General features: G+C 38.7%; 1 protein-coding gene across 8 annotated transcripts in view; it reads right to left on the bottom strand.

Moving 5' to 3' along the window:
- KLF12 (Kruppel like factor 12) overlaps nucleotides 1–15,529 on the bottom strand; it is a 464,553-nt gene that overhangs the window by 253,441 nt on the left and 195,583 nt on the right. For 7 of the 8 annotated variants that reach the window (XM_033177556.1, XM_033177557.1, XM_033177555.1 and 4 more), the window contains one exon: nucleotides 6,109–6,198. In XM_033177556.1, coding sequence (XP_033033447.1) covers nucleotides 6,109–6,198 — 90 coding nt within the window. Of the gene's footprint in view, nucleotides 1–1,241; nucleotides 1,416–6,108; nucleotides 6,199–15,529 lie in introns of all 8 variants that reach the window. The other variant, XM_033177562.1, reaches the window with a different exon arrangement.

Below are 15,529 nucleotides of genomic sequence, written 5' to 3'. Positions count from 1 at the left end.
CATCTTTAGTGGAGGATATCTCTTCTTAAAATATCAGTCTTGCAAGAGCAGATATTTCTTTCTGCTTAAAAAAAAATGGTCTTCTCACATTAGACATAACACAGCAACTGCAAATGTTTTTCTTTGAAGCCAGGTAGTGACATGCACAGATTTCACTATAGATCAAAAGATCTCAAGCAGTGGGTCATCAGAGAATATTAAATGATAAGCAAATTCGTATTTCCAAGATAATTCTATCAATTTAGCCAAACGCTGGCCCCTGTTCCACAGCAGGAGAGGAAATAATGAGCCCCTGTTAAAGGGTAATGCAAGTGGCATTTTTAATAATGCCCTTTTTTTCACTTCTGATAAAGTCATTAAAGTAACACTGTCTTACTAAGCCTTTACACACAGATGTAAACTAGATCATTAGTGTAAAATTAAATAGGTTTACTGAGGAAAAAAGTTAGGGTAATTGTTGGGTTTTTTCCCCCTAATGCTACTGAATTTTAATGTAATTTATTTCCTGCCTTAAGTAAACATTCCATAGCACATTTCCAGGTTCAGCTACAATACTTGCACTCGTCTATATTTTCTTATTAAGCCTAAGGACTAGAGTCTTTTTCAAAAAAGCACCCATCTCCAAATCCTCTCAATTCCACAGTGTGGCAAACAGTCTCTCACAACAAATAGCACATGAATGAATCACCATTTATTGAGCCCTGCCTATTCATAAGCTCCTGTGCTGAGATGATGAGGAATAACAAGAAACATGAAGCATAAGCTCTGCTCTTAAGGAAGTTACATTACAGCTGGCTTCATGATGCTCGTCAGTTTTGTGATATAGAAATAGCTTCAACACTTTGTTATTAACGTCCTGCAGAATGGTTTCTAAAAGTTACTGCAAGCTGCCTCTAGGGAAAAGACCAAGTCTCTCTTATCCTCTTTTGTTCTGCCTCTAAAATGAGGGAGTGCATAGGAATCTCTGGTCTGGCCAAGGTGAATATTTCCTGGTAGTTAAGGCATGAAGTATTGACGTGATCCTATACTCGTCTGTGGCAATGCCTGCACCCCTCCTAGCTACATGGCTATGGCAAAGAGGCATTAGGCTCTCTTCCCCAAGGATAACAGAAAGGAGTCTGACTTCCACTCAATTACTGACTGCTTAGACCACTTAAAATTAGCAAAACACCCAATCTCTTTCCCTGTTTCTGCCACACTATTGCCGCTCTTCTCTACTGGCCCACGGATCAGAACTGTACCTGGTTCTACAGCAGAGAAGAGAGGCAGGATAACCAATGGCTTCAACACCCTTGCAGTTAGTGTAGACGCTCAGGTCAGCTCCTTCCCCGTGGCAGATTCCTCAGACTTAGGAAATAAATAGTGAGGGTGACTAAGAAATGCTGCTTTCAGGTCTCCCTCTGAGTCCTCTGCACCTATATAGTTTTCAAAAATATTTTTATTTAGAGAGTTCATCTTTTCTTTTTAAAACATTTTAAGAATTTCAAATACATAAAATTAGGCAGAATAAACTATTTTCATTTCTTTGGTTCCATTATTCTGTTTTTATTCTGTTACTGATATTATTATTTGTGTTCCATTATTTCACATCATAAACTCTAATCAGAGTTTGAAACATTCTTCCAGATATGCTTAAATGAAAATTCAAATGAAAAAAAAGGGTTCTAATTTCAGATCTACCCTATATCTACTTGGAGAATTATGAATTAACCAGATGTCGAAATCTTACTAGATACCTCATGAGGATTGCAGCAACATAAATGAAAGTAATAGGGCCTTTTTCTCCTGTTTTTCTTCTAAAGGAGAACATTGACTCAGCACCCACCAAAGGCAGGCAGGCTCCTGCGAGGATGGGTGGTTAATTCCACCTTCCAGGTGAGTAGGATTAGAGGAGACTAAGGATGACCCACACAGCTGGTACCAGGCTGAATACCATCTGAACTCAGGTCTTTCTCACTTTGAAGTCTGTAAATTTACACTTCCATACATAGGAAGCTTCACTGCAGTAAGACTCTTAAATGCATAAATAGAAAGGCTTTGTCTCACCCCTTGCTCCTCACCAGGATCACAGAATGACAGACTTTACCTGGCAGGGAAGGCCTCATCTCCAGCACCCCCCTTGTATGGATGAGGACATAAAGGCCTGGAGATAGAAAATAATTTCCCAATGTCATTCAAGCTGGTAAACTGCAGGGCCAGGAAAAAAATCACGTAGTATATCTTTGGGGCAGTATCCTCTATATACTGCCTTATAGCTGAGTGTGATAGTTTTAATACTCTTCTTCTTGTTTCAGTCCTTTGCTTAATAACATGTTAGAACATCCAAAGACTAACAGCATTTGGGACGCTCTTGTAACAGCAGGGCGCATACACCAAAGTCACAGACAAAGTCATTCAAACACTCCTTGCTGTGCCCCTGAAGCGTATCCCAAGAGAACATGCCCTTCCTAGAGACTGCCAGCAGCATGTGCTGTGTTACCAACAAGCAAGAAGAAAACCGAAGTCACATTTCAGGTGACTGCAATAATCATCTGCCTAGCTTTCACTTAACTGAAAATGCAAGAGTCAGAGAACTCCAAACAGAAGGCACACAGAGGCGGTGCCCATATGCTACCACACCTATCTGGTTCACATGGCTACAAGATGAGGACTTCTGTCACCAATGAGAACACATATTTCCAATATTTACAATTTTGATTTTTACATTCACAATAACCCTATGACATAGAGCAGGTTGACAATTATCTATTGACTGGTTTTATATTTTTCACCATGCTAATTATAATGCCTAGAAAAGTTGAATAAATAATGTATTTACCATGTGCCAGAAACTATAAGAGATACAAACCAGAAATATAAGAAATAGTCCTTGTCCTCTAGGAGTTTACACTCTGATTGAAGACACATGACCACACACACACAGCATAAATCTCATTAAGAGAATGAGGCAAGGCAGCCAGAACTTTCCAGAGAAGAGACGCAGGTCTGTTCCCAGTCTGTCTTTAACTTCTGAAATGTGCTCCTCAGGTCCTGAATTCCTTGGAGGGGTGGGGAGACATGCAGAGCCCAGCTGACAGCAGAAGACTTAAAGGACTCTTTATAACACACAGCAGAGAACAACTACATGCCTTCCTGGTGCACTGATACACAAGGGCATGTAGAGTAGCATATCTTTAAAATGCTGCGTGCAGCCTGAGAGAAATACCGGCTTTTCTTCACCAAAAGATTGAGATGAGTATCTATTTCTTAAAGACAGAGTACCAAAACTAGGTTTTTCAGAGTGATTATACATTCCAACCAATGTACTACTTTCAGGCTTTCTTCAAGCTTTCTCATTCATTGCTGTGACACAGAAGTTTCTATCACTTTTTGTTCATTGTTAATTAACATGTTTCATCTTTTTCAGAAGTCCATAATCAGCTGGGTATGGTGGCACATGTCTGAAACCCCAGCTACTTGAGAGGCTTATGCAGGCAGATCACTTGAACCCAAGAGTTTGAGTCCAGTCCGGACAACATAGCAAGTAAAATAGATATGTCGTAAAAATAGATAAATAAACAAATGCCCATAATTGCACATGTGAGTGTAATTATTTATTGAAATTTCACTAATGTGTTTTTCTTACAAAGAATTAAACTTCAACCAGCCTTTAAGTCATAAATGAGGAAGAAGTCATGAAATATTCAAAATTCTAGTTCTCCTTATCTAAAAATAGTTCTAAGATTCTGAACATTATATGGTATATAACACCCACCTCATCTTCTCCAATGAAAAACCCAGTAAAGTGGCCAAAAATGAAGGTCACCAAAATTCCAGATTTTGTTTTAAAGAAGAGTTGATTTAAAGCATTACAAAAGTGTTACAATTGTTGTATTCTAATAGAGTTAAATCATCATACATTTCATTAAACACTACAGGCTGATTCTCCTGAAGCTTTGCTACAAAAGAGAATGAAATTATATCTGTCATATATTTAAGAAGTACACATACACCCAAAAGGAAAAAAATAAAGTTCTATTTCCCTTCAACATGCACAATCTAAAATACCAACATCAGCTCCATTCACAAGGAGTAAAACTGATTTCCATGAACAGGCATTAGGCAATACCTATGAACCCACAACTTTTCATGTCCCTATCTAAGGACAAAAAGACGCTTTCTATAATAACGTGACATGGGGTTTTTCCTCACACTGCAAAACTGCTGGGAATACTGGCTTTTGTTTTTTTGTGCACTTAAATCTTTGAAACCTTGAAACCGAAAAAAAAAAAGGGGAAAGAACTATATGGATATTGTTAAAGATTACCAGGACTGGTGACAGCAACCCACTATTCTGGCTTTGACCACTGGTCCGCGGCTACACTTCTAACTGATTTGCTGTAGTTTCTGCCTTCCTCCAACGTGCATAGTTTGAACAGATTGTCTGTTATTTCAAGCTGAAGAAATTATTGTGAAATACAGACTGCTTTTTCACTTTTTTTCCCCATGAGCAGTGGGAAAAGGCTATCCTTTCTGAATAAGATGCTAGACTCTATATGAGTTGAGCAGAAATTTATTTTATTAAACTCATGATAATGCAACTAGATTAAGAAATGAATTAAGAAAACAGAACTCTAAAGAACTAAGACAAATCCTCCCCACGGTTAGGTTAATCAAAAAAGGTTAAAACTATCTATAAGGTTTGGAAGATACACAGAATTTAACTTAGTGAATCCAGCTAGGAAATCCAGTTGAATACATGATGTTTTCTGAAAGGTTGTCTATACTGAACCAATGTTAGTAATTGCCACAGTCTGCTCCCTCATGATCCTCTACTGCCTGTGTCTTGCGCTGAATCTATATGAGTTGGTCATTATATCATGTCCAGGACTGTGGAGTCATGTTATTGGTTGACATACTCCACAAAGTTCATTTAAGAGCTAAAAACGTCAACCCAGAACATAGAGGTGAAAAGACATCTTCTACCACGATAAGGCTCTGTTCAAACACAGGCTTACAATGAAATAAATTATATTGACATGCCACGCACTCCACTACATGATGCTCAGGTAGGCAGAAGTTACTGAAGAGACCCTCTAAATACACCATCCGGATCCATAACCTTGAATGTCCTCATTATGAAATCCTTTTGGGACATCAATACCCTAACCCTTTGAGTGGGATCCCGGATGCACTCATCCACATCGATTTTTATACTCTTAACAGTGAGATTTTATTCACATTTAAAATTTCTTTTGAATGTTCAAGTACAAAACATTGCTAATTTTTAGTTGTTTTAATAAGAGAGATACTGATAAGGTAAAGATTATATACGTATTTATGTCCTTCTGTCAGTCACCTGTGCTGCCTCGGTGGTGGTGGTTTAATAAGATAGGTAGCCAATAGGCACTCAGCCCATGAGCAGTGCTTTATCCCTTAAAGTTGCCAATGCTGCAACCAATTATACTGCTCTTATGCTCTTAACTAAACCAGTGAAGACATTAATGTTCATTATAAAATCTATGTCATTTAAAAAAATATGCACTCGTAGTCTTTATATTTTCAGTACCCATAAATTAATTCATTGGTTTGGCTATGTATTGTTAAATAATCCTTTTGATTTAAGACATTTTTCAAATTCAGTGACCTCATCAACTATCCCCTAGTACTCCTACAGTAAGAAAGGGCAAGTACAAATGTCAAAAGAGAAGCCCATTCAACAAACAGTAACATTCTCATAGCTGTACTTTGTCATTTCCTGATTAGAATCAACCAAACTATGATGACACTAAGGTTATATTCCCAACTGATTTTTTAATACTTCCTCTTTGCTTTGGATTTTTATTAGCTTTTCAAATCATTTACCAATTGAGATATAGCCATACGGTTCTCATAATGTCACTATGCCTTCCAACTTTTAGGACACTATCCCTTCCAAGGAAATAACAGTTGAGGTTGCAAATGGATACAAATCAACCACAATCTCAGATTTTTTTGTTTGTTTTAACCTGAGAGAGAAAAGTTTAAGCAAAGGAAACCGTAGAAGTGCTCTGCAAACCTCAGGATACTCTGCGGAAGAATGCCACTCTCATCAAAAGCAGTGGGGCATTGCTGGAAACTTGTGCTTACCCCTTGTTCAGATTCCAAAAGCTCTGTTTTGACTCTGACTGCCGGCATCCCATCAAGCATTAACATTCTGTTCTCAAAGGTGTTGATATTCTGAAAATAAAAGGGAGAAAGATTCAGCTCTAAAGCATTCAAAAGAGGACCTCTGGGAGAGTCTTCCCTCATTGTAGTACATTTAGTACTGCTAACCTAATTTTTTTAAACAATAAAGATAATTAAATGAGAATATCGGCATAACCAATTATCCCCCTATTCTGAACTTTCATTTGAAATAAAGACCAAGCAGTTGAATTAATCAGTCTGATTCTCTGACCTCTGGGTTGGAGGTCAGACTGTAATCAACTAGAGTATGGAAACCTTACATTAATTTATATGGGGCTGCAACAATTCATCACACTTTCACAATAGTGGAAGGAAACAGAAGGCAAGTTTTTCTCTTCCCTTAGTTCTGGAAATTGTATTGTGCGAAGATACCCATAAAGGAGAAAATCACATAAAAATTCATAAACTCTCATTATTAGTCAAAGCCTAAATCATTTAAAAGCAAGATAATTCCATACATTTAATTTTTATGTCATGGTAATTCTGGTCAAATGAAAATTTCTACCTATCAACCTCCAAATATCTACTTTACAAACAACCAACATAAATCTTAGATTAAGAGTGAATTTTTAGGCTGAACTAAATAACAAATAATTATTTGGTCTTTATTCTGGTATATGTTTTGCTCAATTTACCACCTCTTGAAAAGAAAATCTTATTTATATTGTAGCTCAATAACATTTCAAACACCATTTATAAAAGATTAAATCAAGGTTATTTTCTATGTAATTGTCATTGCCTTGGGGATTTTCTACAGTCAGCAACCTAGGAAGGGAGTCAGAATCACACATCAGTGCTCGCATAAGGCCCAAATCAGGCTCATATTTTTAAACCTGTTTAGAATGCTAATTTCTCTGTTACATATTGATTCAACTACAAATCTGATAGAACTAAATTTGATTGAGATTTTAGGATGGTTATTTTTATTTAATTACAGAATGTAACCACAGGACACTAAAGTGGTCTTATTAAGAAAAAAAAAATCAGTTTCTAAACATTTTGCCTACCTGGTGAAAAAGGTGAGTATAATTTCTAAATCTTTAAGTGTTCACTTTTAATATGGTCGCTTTTCTACAAAATAGCAAGTTAAATAAAAACAACTGGACTGGGCACAGTGGATCACGCCTGTAACCCCAGCACTTTGGGAGGCTGAGGCGGATGGATCACCTGAGGTCAGGAGTTCGAGACTAGCCTGGCCAACACGGTGAAATCCCGTTTCTACTAAAAGTACAAAAATTAGCTGGGTGTGGTGGCAGGCACCTGTAATCCAAGCTACTCGGGAGGCTGAGGTGAGAGAATCACTTGAACCTGGGGGGTGGAGGTTGCAGTGAGCCAAGATTGCGCCATTGCACTCCAGCCTGGGGAACAGGAGTGAAACTCCATCTCAAAAATAAATAAATAAAAACAACTCTCCTTTCAACAAATTATAAATTACATGTTCTTATTACCAAACAATACCAACAGAGTGCACAGTGAAACTCTACTTCTCATATTTCTGGACTCTTCTTTTTGTTAAGAAAAATGTTCCAAGAAATAAAATTTTCAGTCTCTTATCATAAATATTTGCTCCAAGGAATCAACAAGGAAAAGCAAATTTACTCTGGAGTTAATGAGCATTTAAAAAGTCTACACCATCTAGTCTACTAGGTGATAAAAAGAAGAAAACAAATTACTGTCAATATTATTTCCCTATAAGTGTTCGATATTTTCAAAACTGGCAGGATACTTTGAAAAAATTTTTGCTTTTCACTTGTCCCCTTTTTTTTCAGAATTTTACATCTTAATAGATAATTTAGAGTAGAAGGAACTGTGGTATATTACTGGTGAGCTTAGGTGAGTTGTTCTAAACTTGAAACCCTTTCATGGAGGCCTGTGGGTTGTTTTCACATGGGGCAGGGATCTCAAATCCTAATGTGTCACTGGCTTCCGTGGTTGGCAGCAGCCAGCTTGGCTTACCACCATCCAGTCTCAGGAAAGCCTTCCTGCAGCCGGCCAGCCCTCGACTCTCTGGAGTCTGGCAGCAGCTCTAGGAATCCACCTTAACAAAAGCATCCTGTAGGCTGTTTGGCTGGTAGACAATGAAGGATGAGCTGATATTGCTTCCTACCCTGGAGGAGTTCTTGCCCAGATGAAAAGGCAAGAAAATGCCTTATAAGGAAGGCCCAAGCAAAAGAGGAGAAAAGACAAAGAGCGATTCTGGAAAAGCAGATTTAATGAACTGTTAGAATCTGATTAGAGGCTAATGTCCCTTTTAGTGCTTTGTACTAATTTACAGCTGATATACTTTAACCATTTTCCCCACTGGCTGTGATAAACTCATTAGTTTAAAAAATGCAAGCTAACCAGAGTCTTTGAAGTTAAAAACTGATAAATCATGAAAACCTGACTGGGTCTGTGTTCCACTTAACACATTTAAATACATTCATGATGGTTTTTCTTTAAATTTTTATTGTTCTTGAATAATTCTACATGTGTTAAAGTCAAGATGTACAGTTTAGTTTCATGTACAAGTGAAAAAAAAAAAACATTCTCGATTTTTTAAGAAATCAAGTTTTCCTGGAAATCTTTCTATGATTTTCTAGAATCATTCACTGCCACAACTATAATAAACACCATAAATAACAATGTTCACAGCTGGGGAACTATGCTTCAACTGTTAAACTCTTTCAACTAGTGCAGATTCAATCTGTATATATGCCTGTTGCAAACACATGTGAAGCATATTCATCTCTGCATTCGTGGATCTAACCCCAGTTCTCATCAACAACAGCATTCAGTATCACAGCATGCTCCAAACTATCTAGGAAGGTGTGTGATTTTTAAACAACACATGGTAATTACACAGCATTGACAATACAGTCCTTGAATCAAAATATTGATAACTTTATCTCACAGAGCTAAGATCAGATACATATAATCTCAGATGATCGTAGACTTTAAATATGTAATAGAGTCTAATAATTTGGAACTGCTGTCAAACTTATCTTGCCATGATCTTAATCAAAACACATTTGATGTGGAATCAATAGCTCAACTGATTCCCAAGAGATAAAATTACAGTCATCAATTTTAGTAATGTAGTATTTTTTGTATATTTACAACATTTTAATGTTACACAACCCTCAAGAAATACTTTATGTATGCTTATACACTTGTTTCACAAGTGAATTGTATCAATTAATGAAAAATCATCCATAGAATTTGTTAGTTGGCTGTTGACCAATTTCATGTGCATGGGATGGGAAGGGTACTCTTGATATCCCATTTACCAAATATGAATTGGCAACGGCCGGGCGTGGTGGCTCACTCTTGTAATCACAGCACTTTGGGAGGCTGAGGCAGGCAGGTAACTTGAGCTCAGGAGTTTGAGACCAGCCTGGCCAACATGGTAAAGCTCCGTCTCTACAAAAAATACAAAAACTAGTCAGGTTTTGTGGTGGGCGCCTGTAGTATCAGCTACTCAGGAGGCTGAGGCAGGAGAATCATTTGAACCCGGGAGGCAAAGGTTGCTGTGAGCCAAGATCGTGCCACTGAACTCTAGCCTGAGCGACAGAGTGAGACTGTCTCAAAAGAAAAAAAAGAAAAAGAAAGAGTTGGCAACACAGTAGTAGAGCTGACATTTGCTCTCCCTGTCAAAAACCATGTAAGCACAACAGTCATTGATCCCAACATCTCAAAATATTCTGAATGTAATGTGCAGCAAGGAAAGGGACTGATCGTCAATGACCAGAACTCATAAAAACACACAATATGCATGACTTTCCAGGTCAACTCCTACAATGTGCCCCCCTAACCTCCCAAGGCAGGTCTTTTCCTTTCTCTCCTCCTGACCTTGACTCACTTTGCACAACTGGAGTAATAAGGAGCTAGCTAGTCAATACTCAACAGTTCTAAGCTTTTAAACAAGGTTCCTGTCGTAAGTCAAAAATAACTGCTGGTGTCGGTTTTGCTCTTTCTAGATACAGGATATATGATATATTTATTTAAATATGCATTCACTTTAAATCTTCATATTCAGGTACAGGTGATGAGAAATAAGAGTATGTCGCCCTGCCCCATGTCCACATTATGCTAGACAGTGATGTAAGGGACATATGAACAGTCAAGATTCACCACATCAAGTTGCTTGGGACACTTTCATAGCAGATTCTTTTTTTTTTTTAAGACAGAGTCTCACTCTGTCACCCAGGCTAGAGTGCAGTGGCATGATCTCAGCTTACTGCAACCTCTGCCTCCCAGGTTCAGGCGATTCTTGTGCCTAGTGTCCTGAGCAGTTGGGATTACAGTCATGCGCCACCATGCCTAATTTTTTCTATTTTTTGTAGAGACGGGGGTTTCACCACGTTGGCCAGGCTGGTCTTGAACTCCTGGCTTCAAGTGATCCATCTGTCTTGGCCTCCCAAAGTGCTGGGAATACAGGCATGAGCCACCAGGATGGCATAGCAGATTCTTAAAGGTTTACAATGCAAGAGTGCCAACTGGTTAAAAGTAACATCCTGTGGGTACCTCTTCCTATAGAAAAAATATCAGAATCAGATTACAGGACAATTAGGCATTTGCATAAAAAAGATTTCTTAGAGAAGCCAACTGATCTCACCTCTACCCTAAAAACAACAAACACCAATCACAACAGCAATTTTTTTCAAGCCCTTCTGCAGATGTGCCAGTTCCACTAATAGGTTAACAACTAACTGCAAAACGTGTGCTCATATACAAGCAAATGAGTGAATTCCTCCCTCTCTCTGGGTAAGTGTTAACAAACCTAATAGATTGAAATAATGTTTAGGTAATTATTTCAGTTGTCTACTGCTATGCAACAAATCACACAGTGGCATGAAACAACAATCATCATTATCTTGGTAACAAAAATAATACAGATATTTTCATATTTACTGTGAGCCAGACCATGTACTAAGAGTTGTGCATATAGCTGCTCATCTAATCCTCACCGCAGCCCAAGAGATTGATGCTGTATTATCTTATGTTGAGGCATCTGAGACACAAGGAGGTTAAATTGTCCAAGGCCACACAATTAGAAAGCAATACAGCTGTGTTGAAAACCAATGAGTCTGACCCCAAGCCAGCACTCTTAACCACCATACTCTATGTACCTACCTGTCCACTCACTTACCTTTCTCTACATGAATACGCACTCCTAATATAATAGAAAAAAAATATGAACACCTTATTGAAGGTCCCAACACAGACACTCTGGAATCTCAGTAACAGCTCCTCCCTGAGCTGAGCTAACTTAGTTATGGAACTAAATGTGAAACTTGTGGTCACTGGTGAGTAGCAATGATTTGGAGAATCAAGGCTTTGGTTTCAAAGCTATTTCAAAACTATTAATATTTTTTTTCCCTTTAAGTCAAGTTTTCCACATATTTTCTTAACTTGACGAGATTATATGTTTCTATCCTAGCAATATCTCATAATTAATTTAGCAAGTAACTTCATCTGCTACCCAGCTTTTAAAAAATATTCTTGTCTTTGGCGGCTCACTCAGTATTTTCACAATGGTTTCATGTACTTCGATGAAACAGTAACTTCACCTTCTACATTTTATACTCAGGACAGACGCCTCTCAGGACTACATTTAATTTATAATGGCTAAGTGTAAAAACATCCTTTTCTCTACTGACATATCCTCACGCTGACAACTCAGCTTCATAGAGGGCATATAACTAATCAAAGTACCAGAAGTGGGACAAAATAAGCATCCCTTCAAACACAGACTTTGCCATTCTAGCCCAGCCTTTCATCTTACATTCTTTTGCATATTGGGAGAATGGATAACAATGTCAATAACTGTATTTTATTAACAAAAATAAGAGTCAAAACCACAGGCCTACTGGGACTCCCAACTGAAATCCCCCATATGTTTCAATGACCCAAATTACATTATTCTGAAATATTTGTCTTCAGTTTCAAAAACAGAATCCTTCCACTAAAAACCTCACATTGAAGCACATAGAACGGTACCTCTCCTAAGGACTAGTAAAACTGTCTGTGTAATGTAGCAATTTTTAATTTCCTGATAGCAATGATCAGCCTGTTTCCTATGTTGGTAAAGTGCTAAGCTATCACAACAATGTGCAGTTATATACTAATATTTTAAAAAATATTTCCTATTAGTGATAGTTGCTGAACTAGCCATGAAAAGCAGATGTTCTTATTCAAGTTGCAAATGGATGCTTTTCAAAAGGGCAACCAATCCAATCCAAACTGGGAGCCAAAATTTACTACTGGCATTTCCAAAGGCCTCAATACATTTTTAAGAATTACAACAGATCCACGCCTACTTTCCTGGGCAGAGGATAGTTAAAATGACATCTGAGCTTCTGAATAACACTTTTCATCCCAGCATTTACACAAATTATAATAGAAAAGTATTTCTGTCATTCATACTCTGAAAAACTGCACACACTTGGGGGCTGTGAGTTGGCTAAATATTTCCTTAAATATGCAATGAGAGCCTCTCCTGTGCCCATCATTCCATTCCATCTGCACCACAGTCTTGAACCATGGATAAAAGTAGTGGTCAGAAAGCATGAAAATATCAGGGCAAGAGAAGTATTAACCCACCACCAACCAAACCCTAGAGAAGGAGGACAAAACTTCAGTTCAGTTGAAGAGGTATTAACATTATGAGGAGAGATCCCGACATGTGGAGGCAGGTATTAGGGTAGAGATGGATTTACAAGAAGGTTTGATGTCAGGTAAAGATGAGAATTGACTTCAGTCCTGGAAAAGGAAGCCAGAAGCAAGATCCTTTCTGGGAGATGAGGCTAGCAAAAACTAATTCTCAGGACCTACCCCCAACAGTCCAGAGCTAGGAAACAGGAGTAGAGAGAAACCAGAAAGTTGGCCGGGTGCTCCAGTCCATGATGCTGGGCTTCCTTCCCTGGGCACACGCTTAGACACAGAAGCCAGGCACCAAGAGCCTGGGCAGAAGTGCCAATGCAGCACACAGGCCTCACAGACGATCAAGAAGTACATTTGCAATACCACCACAATATCCTCACAAGGCTCCCTAATTTTACAAATTATAACAGTTATAACAACAATAACATTTATTGAACACATGTAACAGGGGTTGTTTCATGTGCTTTACATTCATTGCATCATTCATTCATACATTGATTCATTCACAATACACTTATTTAGGGCCAGCCACTGTTTCAGTTATTTAGGATATACCAGTGAGCAAAAAAGAGAAAGTTTTGTGGAGTTTCATTCCAGTCATTTAATTGCACATCAACTTTTTCTTTTTTTTTTTTTACTACAGCTATTTTAGACAAGAAAATTATTATTATTATTATTTTTTTTTTTTTTTTTTTTTTTTTTTTGAGGCGGAGTCTCGCTCTGTCGCCCGGACTGGAGTGCAGTGGCCAGATCTCAGCTCACTGCAAGCTCCGCCTCCTGGGTTTCCGCCATTCTCCTGCCTCAGCCTCCCAAGTAGCTGGGACTACAGGCGCCCGCCACCTCGCCCGGCTAGTTTTTGTATTTTTAGTAGAGACGGGGTTTCACCGTATTAGCCAGGATGGTCTCGATCTCCTGACCTCGTGATCCGCCCGTCTCGGCCTCCCAAAGTGCTGGGATTACAGGCTTGAGCCACCGCGCCCGGCCTAGACAAGAAAATTATTAAAGTTTGAAGAGATTATATAATCTGTCCAAGATTATGAAAATGATAATGAGTCTAACTTCAGGATGACAATCAATTTTTCACTGCTCCCAGGGATAGAGATCCTCAACGCACAGGGTACTTTGGCATTGCTACAAAGCTGTGTAAGCCTAGAACTGTGCAATCAACTCTGCCTAGTGGGTTTCAGGCTTCTAATATATCAAGAGACCAAGCACCACGGTTGAGGTGGAAGCAGCAAGGCAAAGGCAAACTGATCTCATATACAATGGAGAGGAGAGTTCCAAGCTCATTCTGAAGTTCTTGCCCTGACCTACAGCAGGTGCCTCTAACCACTTCCCTAACCCCATTGTCTGCCATTCTGCTCAGGCTACATCTTGACCATATCAAAAATGCTCCTCCTTCCAGGACTGTGTGCATTCTATTCAATCACAGTATTCACCACTACTTGACAGACTCTTTATATGCCATTACATTAGAACGTAAGTTCCAGGAGGACAGAGAGTTCTCTTTTTGTTTGTAACAGTACTCCTATCCTAGACTTGAAACTTACACCATCAAATAAATAAATATTTGTTGGACTAATGAAAAAATATAAGATCCAATCATTCTCCAGGATCTAGGAGATAAGCTAGTTGTTCACAGATGGGATGAGAATTGGCAAAAATCTTAAGAGATATGAAATTCCCCATATTGGTGAATAATAAAACAGAATTTGGCATGGCTAAAATATAATGTTCACTGGAGAAGTAACTAGAGATAAGACCAGAAAGGTAACTTGGAGTCAGGTCATGAAAAGTTGTATCAGTCCCTTCTCGCATTGCTCTAAAGAACTACCAGATACCAGGTAATTTATAAAGAAATGAGGTTTAACTGACTCACAGTTCTACAGGCTGTACACGAAGCATGGCTGGGGAGGCCTCAGGAAACTTACAATCATGGCAGAAGGCAGAGAGGAAGGAAGCATGTCTTACATGGCTGAATCAAGAGGAAGAGAGCAAAGGGGGAGTTGCTACACACTTTCAAACAAACAGATCTCCTGAGAACTCACTCACAACACAGTAGTAGGGCGGTGGTGCTAAATCATTAGAAACTGCCCCCATGATCCAATCACCTCCCACCAGGCCCCCAGGTTAAAATTTGACATGAGATTTGAGTGGGGACACACAGCCGAGCCATATCAAGCTTCTTATATGCTATGGTAATTCATTTCTTCAAAACTGTTTCTGTAATGCCTGTTGGGTGCTACCTGCTAGGGGTGCAAGTGAACAAGACAGAAAGGCTCTCTGCCCTAAGACAGCTTGATGTAAAAGGGGAAGAAACATGTATGGGCATCACATAACAGGTGATGAGGAGTCATGAAGGCTTATTAAGCATAAACTAACGTTTAAGCATTGTTTATAGAAAGACAGGACTAGAAGCAATTCGGCAGCTGACTTACAAAGATATCTGATGTGATACAAAAGAAAGTGCAGCCAGCTCACAGCCCATCACAACAGGACAGGGGAAGAGGTGGTGTGGCAGTGGGAAGAAAGAGGAAGAAAAATATTTGAGAGACAGTTCATAGCTGTACAGCCTTTGATGACTGAGATGAAGGAAGTGCTGGTGGTAAGAAAGAGCTAGGAGAAGAGTGTCAAGAATAACAAAGATTTTTCTAGATTTTCCACCAAGGTTAAGACA

Source organism: Trachypithecus francoisi, unplaced genomic scaffold, assembly GCF_009764315.1.
Source record: "Trachypithecus francoisi isolate TF-2019V2 unplaced genomic scaffold, Tfra_2.0 Lachesis_group18, whole genome shotgun sequence".
NCBI lineage: Eukaryota > Metazoa > Chordata > Mammalia > Primates > Cercopithecidae > Trachypithecus > Trachypithecus francoisi.
Note: the sequence above shows the minus strand (reverse complement) of the source record. Positions and strands in the feature narration are given on the sequence as shown.